The sequence below is a fragment of the Bidens hawaiensis genome, unplaced genomic scaffold, assembly GCF_021521415.1.
Source record: "Bidens hawaiensis isolate Kalapana, Puna unplaced genomic scaffold, B.hawaiensis_p1.1 tig00015212_1, whole genome shotgun sequence".
NCBI classification, from domain to species: domain Eukaryota; kingdom Viridiplantae; phylum Streptophyta; class Magnoliopsida; order Asterales; family Asteraceae; genus Bidens; species Bidens hawaiensis.
In genome coordinates this window covers 633,197-640,523 of record NW_027492353.1, presented here as the reverse complement: position 1 = coordinate 640,523, position 7,327 = coordinate 633,197, and the positions used below count along the sequence as shown (strand labels likewise).

Sequence of the window (7,327 nt, the reverse complement as noted above, 5' to 3'; positions counted from 1 at the left end):
TCTGTTCTTTCAAGTACACTTTTTCTTGAACGCACCCCACCATATAGAGGGACGGGTCTTTTTCTTTCGCGTCGGCCAAATTTTCTTGTTTATCTTTCTTTCGTTCCAGACACCTCGAGACGAAGTGACCAAATTCATCACAACGAAAGCATTGAACTTCCGAGTAATCCTTTTTAACCTTTCGTTTATCCCCTTCATTGGACCCTCCTTGTGAACCACGGTTCTGATTGCCACGTCCACTACCACGTCCACGGTTCAAACCTTTCCCGCGACCCCTACTCGATTCGCATGAAACCTGCCTCGAACTCGAAGAGAATTCAGAATTATTAAACAAAAGTTTACCCTCTTCAGAACACAACACGTGTCCTTCGATATGCTCCTCATAAGTCTTCAACCTCTCGACAACATCCTCAAAACCGACTGTTTTAAGGTCTAATACTTGCTGGAGGGATGCTACAACTTGGATAAACCGGCTCGGCAGGCTTGTGAAGAATTTCTGAACTAGCTTCCTTTCTTCATACGGTTGTCCAAGTGTGGTTGCGTTAGAAGAGATCGCCGTTGTTCTCGAGGCATGCTCGTCAATGGTTTCGGTTTCTTTCATCATCAAACCGTCAAATTCACGTATTAATGTATGAAGTCTAGCATCCTTCACACGCTCAGCGCCCATATTTCTTGACTTTATGGCATCCCACATCTCTTTTGCCACTTTAAAATTACCGATTTTAAGTATCTGTTCCTCGGGAATCGACTGAAACAGAAGCGCCTTCGCGATGTTATTTTTCTTCGCGCCATTAGAGCCCGGGTTAATTACATCCCAAACTCCATGAATCCCAAAAATAACCTCCATATGCATACTCCAACTCGTGTAGTTCGTTTTTGTCAAACACGGACACTGAAACGATCCAGAGGTTGTCTCTTTTCCCATTTGGTTCGCGTCACTCATCTTGTTTCTACGGCTATAAGATTTTGAAAAATCCCTTGGTGTAACTGGTTCAATTTTTCCAGCCTACACGATTAAACCCCGGTTTTAAATCTAAACCGAACACGCCTTTCGGTTTGAAATTTTCTTTTTAATCATTGGACACAAGAAAATTGAACAAAAAGAACAAAACTCATTCACCAAATTGAACAAGTTTGGCAAATAATAATTCAAATTTGACAAAGTTGACAAAGGTTAATATGCCAACCTTGTTCACAGCTAGCAAACACACACTTACGTGGAAAAGGTGAATGAACTCCACCTTGATAATCGTGCTTCTTTAAGAAAACACCTCAAGAGGTTCTGTCAACGACAACTTGAAACTAAATCGTCGTCCGCCAATCCAAGAAACAACTCAATCCCGTAACACCGGTCACCGATTCGTGTACCGTTGCCACCGGTCGATCTGCCTAGGTACAGCTGCAGATTGCCGACAAAACCGAAGTGCCTTCAATGGAAACCGATGTTGTTTACTGCTGCTCGCCAGTTGGAGTTCCCTCACGTCACAGGTTACTCCGACCTTCAAGTGCACAGGCCCGACCTTCGCGCCAGTTCCCAGGTATGTCGAATGCTCTGATACCAATTAATGGAATTGGTACCAGGTATCGAACACAAACTCAGACACATTTGTTATTTGAGAAACTTCACAAAACTCAATTGTTCAGATTACATTCTCCTAAACCCCAAAGCATTGGTATTTATAATCTAACCTATCACGTTTAGATTACAATTAGGATTGCTAAATAATAGGACATGATAATTATACTAAAAATTAAATCTGAGCACATTTAATTGTTTATAGTTATCCACTCCTTAAATCATGTTACTTTGCCTTGCACGCCACCCAACAGCTGAGAACTCTAGTAATAAGGAAACAGATTAAGGGGGCAGACGAGCTAGTGAAAAAGCTCTATCGAGCTGAGCTTACACGAGTTCGAGCCTAAAAGTAAGCTCGTTTAATAAACGAGCCCGAGCTTCACTTTTTGAGCTCGAGCCGGCTCATGAACCTAAACGAGCATGTCATATAATTTTTATAATATATATTTAAAAAAATAATTATAATATATATAAAAATAATTATAATATATATAAAATAATTAAGAAAATAGTAAACAAGCCCGAGCCACGCTCAAGCTTGAAAAACTACTCACGAGCCGAGCTTGAGCTTTCGAAATAGAGATCAAAACGAGCCGAGCTCAAGCTCTCTGTAAGTTAAACGAGCTGAGCTAGAGCCTATTCGAGCTCGGGCTCGGCTCGTTTGCACCCCTAAAACAGATTGGTTGTTATGGTTCCATTTGGAAAAATTTAATAAAAATCTTCTATGATTCTTACATCTAAGTCCAAACTATTTGACCTACTTATTCATCAGCAGTTTGTGCATCAAGTGAAGCCGGACACGATAAATAAGAGCTGCACACAATCATTCAACTGACCCCAATTTGGTTTCGGACTCTTTTCAAGATAACAGCTCATAACTAAAAGATGAACAAGTAATTGAAATAAAAGACCAAAACAGCTTATAAAGTTAAATTCAAAAACATTAAAGACGAAAATTAGATTATACATAATTAATCAACCAACCTTAAACACAACACATAGGAACGACAAAGCTATCAAACCATAAATTAAGTAGAACTATTATAACAAAAGCAAATTCAAAATACACTCAAAACCTTAAAAATGATGCATACGAACGGCATAGCTAAAAAAAGGCAAAATTAAAAAAAAAACTATTTTATAACTAAAGCAAACTCAAATTACATTCACAACCTTAAAAATAATGGAAATGATGCATACGAATGACATAGCTAAAACGCGAAATTATGCAGAACCAGCCTACACTTGCTTGATAGATCACTGCAGCCTTCGGCAAAAGATCATGAGCACCAACATTTAAGATTCACCATCTGCATTTCCTCCCTCGCTATCACTCGCCTTATTTTCTCCACTGCCCATCCCTACCTTTGACAAAAGATCAATAGTACCATCTTCTTCTCGCACTTTCGACAGAAGATCAATAGTGCCATCTTCTCCTCTCACTTCAATTTCGCCTTGAGAACTCCCAAAGTAGTTTCCAACCACACTACTACTACATGTACCTTCAAAGCCAACCATCCCCATAGAGTTTAAGCCACCCTCTATGGAATTAATATTGGCATTAGTGTTATTGGCATTACCATTTTCCACCATATTGGCAAAGACTATGGTAGAAGTGACAAAAACCGGGAATGTATGTCCATTGCTCAACATATTAGAAGGTTGACCAACTTCCACTATGGCCCTTAATGGGGGGTTAACTAAAGCCGCGTCCACAAAAGGTTGACGGATCAGCAATGGCGTGTTTTCTCCTGTAAAACACGGCACAATTGGTTCATTTTCTAAAGTATTTTCCTTAAAAAAATTTTTGTCCTTACTAAGGCTAGGCAATGGCTCTTGCAAGTCTTCCGCCTTGGCCTTCCCTTTGTCGGAGCTTCCTTCCATGAGTGTGAGAGAGAGAGGTAACGCAGAATGCAATAAAGACTATGGCTAAAACATTGTGTATATATAAGCTAGAAGGAGACATCTTAATTTGCTGAAGGCCAAAAACTCCCAACAAACCTAATGTGAATAAGATTAATGCTACATTGTTAAAGTTAAAATATATATATATTTAGCACGGAAGCTCATAACCACTAACCCTACTTCAAACTCTACATCCTTTTACTCCAAGTAAGACTTAGAACTTTAATCTATAATACGGGAACTTGAGAACTTTATTAAAAATTTGTTTTTGTTTCTTTTAATTTTAAGATTAGTATTGTAAAAGTAATTTAAAATTTATTAGTATCTGAAGAGATTACATTCAGTTACAATGCACATCACAAATATTAGATATATGTAATACAATGGATACATATATGTAATCTCGTTAACTACATATTTTTTTTTCTATAATAACAATAAGTAGAATAAAAAAATTTATTTAAAAGTGGTTCTCTTAAGTTATCGCAGTTAACGTGGCTCAATACGAATCCTTTCGTGTGTGTATGTGTATATACATTCTAAAATACCAATCTAGAAAATATATAATCTAAATAACTGATATTAATGATTATACTTTATGATAATATATTGCATGGAAAAGTTGAAATGGAAAGAGAGATAAAAATGAGAAGTGTGAGAAATATTTGTGGCCACACAAAGACCCTTTAAAAATTTTGAAAAAAATAATAAAAAAATCATAACTCAAAATATAAATAAAATCGAAAAAATTTTACAAAACCAAAATGTTTACCCCGTATTAATTCCTGTTCCAAAAAAAATCACCGAAAAAACACTACCGAAAATGAACAAACAAGACAATGATAAATAAAAAAAGACATATTATGTCGCAAAATATAACACAATGCTGAACCAAAAATAACAGAATGTTTAGTAATATAACACAACGTCAAGAAAAAAAAAACACAATCAGTGATGAAAATAAACAAAAAAACACAATAATAAATAGAAAAATACAATGATCTTTTTTCCTCAACATTGTGTCTTTTTCGAGGTTTTTTTTTTTGAATGAGGAAAACATTGGAAACATTTTTGTGTGTTTACATTTTTCATTTCTTTATTAAATTTTGATTTATGATTTTCTTTTTAATTTTTCATTATTTTTTTAGGAGGTTACTACAAATCCTTCTCATACTTCTCATTTTTGTCCTCATTTATAGAATAACCTGACCCATATATTACACACAATTGATTAAAATATCAATTGCGTGCTATGCAATAGCAAAAAATGAATTATATTACATTTTTATTAATTAATCCTTATAATATTTGCATTTGTTCTAATTTTGACTAAGTCTTCTACCATAAATTAGGGTTGTTAAACACGTCGTGTTTGCAGGTTTGGGTCCAACTACCAAGAACCCAAAAAATTTCACACAAACCCAAACCCGAAAATTGTGACATGTGAATCAGAACGTAACTCACATATTTGTGGGTTAACCAGAAGACCGCCCGTTGACCTGAAAGTTTTTTTTTATTTTTTATTTTATTCACATATTAATAATTTAAATTTACATTTTTACAAAAAATATTCAAATTTATATAAAACTTTTACATTTTAGTTAAAAAAAATATGATGTTAATGTCCTTTTTAGTTTTAAATTTTAGATACTCATTCAATATTATTTATTACATAAAACATATTAAAACAAACCATTTAAAAATAAAATAGGTTAAACTAATTAACTCGTGAACCCACTGGGTGGACCCGAACCTGATCCATTTAGCTAAACAGGTTCGCATGTTCGACCTAAAACTGACCCCGGATATGTTTATACCACCCAAACCCGCAAATTTCGTGTTAGGTTCGTGTTGTGTTGGAACTTCACACCCCTGCGCAAATCATTGTTACTTCGAAAATATACATTTATACAATTTTTTAACTTAAGATATATGCGAGTCGAAATAGATTTTTATCAACGCGAAATCTTTGGCAGTTTACTTTGAAAGGGTGTGTTTAAAGAGTGTTAAATACGATTGGATGGGAAATTGAAAATGGATTCACGCCAGTGAATCTTTGGCTTGCATTTGTAACTCTATAATAGACATTTCTACGTATATTACCCATTTTTTCAAATGAAACTCTCAAACCCCTGGACATACCTCGTCCTTTCGTAACTCCTTGTCAAGACTCTTCGCGATCATGGTTCTCATCCCTACACACGCGATTAATAGCAGCATTCTTGCTTGGTTTAGTCAGCATTCTAATTAATCAAGTGCTCTAATACCATTTGTAGTTGACATGGGAGAAGCTACGTAGAAGACAACAGGCTCAAACGAACCCATTGTTTTTATCTTTTTATATGTAAAGTTAGTTATCGAAAGCTGACCAAACCCTTAGATTTTTAAAGCTTGGCATCTATAGAAAATAACTTGAGAATCAATTCGACGCTACCTTCTTGCACAGTGGTTTATCCATTGGTTTAGGACTCGTTGGGTACATGTTCAAATTCGTCCTAAATCGTTAATTTTTCCTTCCCCCTTTAAAACTCTCATACTCCATGGTCGTCGATTTTGAAATTGCTCCTTCCACTTACTTTATATTCCAACAATCGATCATACCATTAAGTTTTTATCTAAGTTGATTTTGAAAGCAGGCATATGTATGTCTAAATATCCCTTTATTAATGCTCTTTTCTTATGTGAATTAGAAATTTTGAGTGATAAAAGTTGATAGATATTGTTTGCCTGTTTTCTTTAGGTTTGGATCTATATTCACGCATTTCAGATTTTTGGTTAATCAAAAGTAAATGTGTGAACTCTTTATGGGGGCTCAATCGCTCATATATATTTGTTAACCGGCAGCTTGTTTCATCGATGCAAATGCCGAATTCTATCTTATCTTTGAGCGGCACATTGGAGACAGATTACCAGCATTCTCTAGATCAAACAGAAAACCTTCAAATACTTTCTGTTTTGTGAATTTTGTTTAATGTCTTAAATCAGAAGTTGTTTTAGTACGTAGATTATCACATATTATAATTTGGTTTAACGCAAAGAGTTAAGAGTCGGATTGTTAATAAAGGAATGCGATTCCACCACGATCTACTAAATTATCCAGTTTGTGTGCATCATCTAATCCATTCTTCTACCCTATTTTCTAACATTGTATTCATCTAACCGTGAAGAACTCTCATAATCTTTACGACTTTACAGCCAGGAACACAGGTGGCCGTCTTTTTCGTTATTGAGAGACGCTAACTAATAGTTATGCAGGTCTTAAGTAGTTATGCTACACATGTGAAGTATTTTGCTATTTTAATAGTTTACATGAATTTTTCAAAGCCAACATCTCTAAAATATTACTTTCTCAGCGGTCACGTATATATAGTATTTGTCCTACCTTGTGCAGGACCTGACAAAGCGTGTCGAACGTAAAAGGTACCAATGATCATTTCCTTTTTCCTACTCATTGCTCATTAGATATGGATATATAACTTGTGTGTGTGTGTATACATATTAGCATAACACACAAACTTAGCTTGGGAAACCAAAAAAAAAAGGCAGAAAGTGATTAACAATATCTAATTAACTTCTCTTTGTGATTACAAATTATGGTATGAATCTGAATCCTCTGTCCCAACCATCTTGACACGCAAGGCCGGACTTATAGGCTTAGAAGGCTAGGCAAGGGCTTAGCGCCACTAAAAGAATAGGGCCCCCAATTTTCTAAACCAAAGAGTATATGTGTATTGGAATTGGACCAAAAGAAATATTCATCTTAAATGTGTAAAAACCCAAAAAAAAAATGAAACTGAATCGATAAAATAATGCCCACAACCCACCTTCAGACATTCATACATTGCT

General features: G+C 35.3%; 1 protein-coding gene across 1 annotated transcript; it reads right to left on the bottom strand.

Moving 5' to 3' along the window:
- Window positions 1–35: 35 nt before the first annotated feature.
- Window positions 36–943, bottom strand: LOC143548679 (uncharacterized; the record flags this gene model as incomplete). Its single annotated transcript, XM_077039779.1, has 1 exon — window positions 36–943. A coding segment is annotated over exon 1 (908 nt), but the record flags the coding sequence as incomplete, so codon positions are not given.
- Window positions 944–7,327: the final 6,384 nt, after the last annotated feature.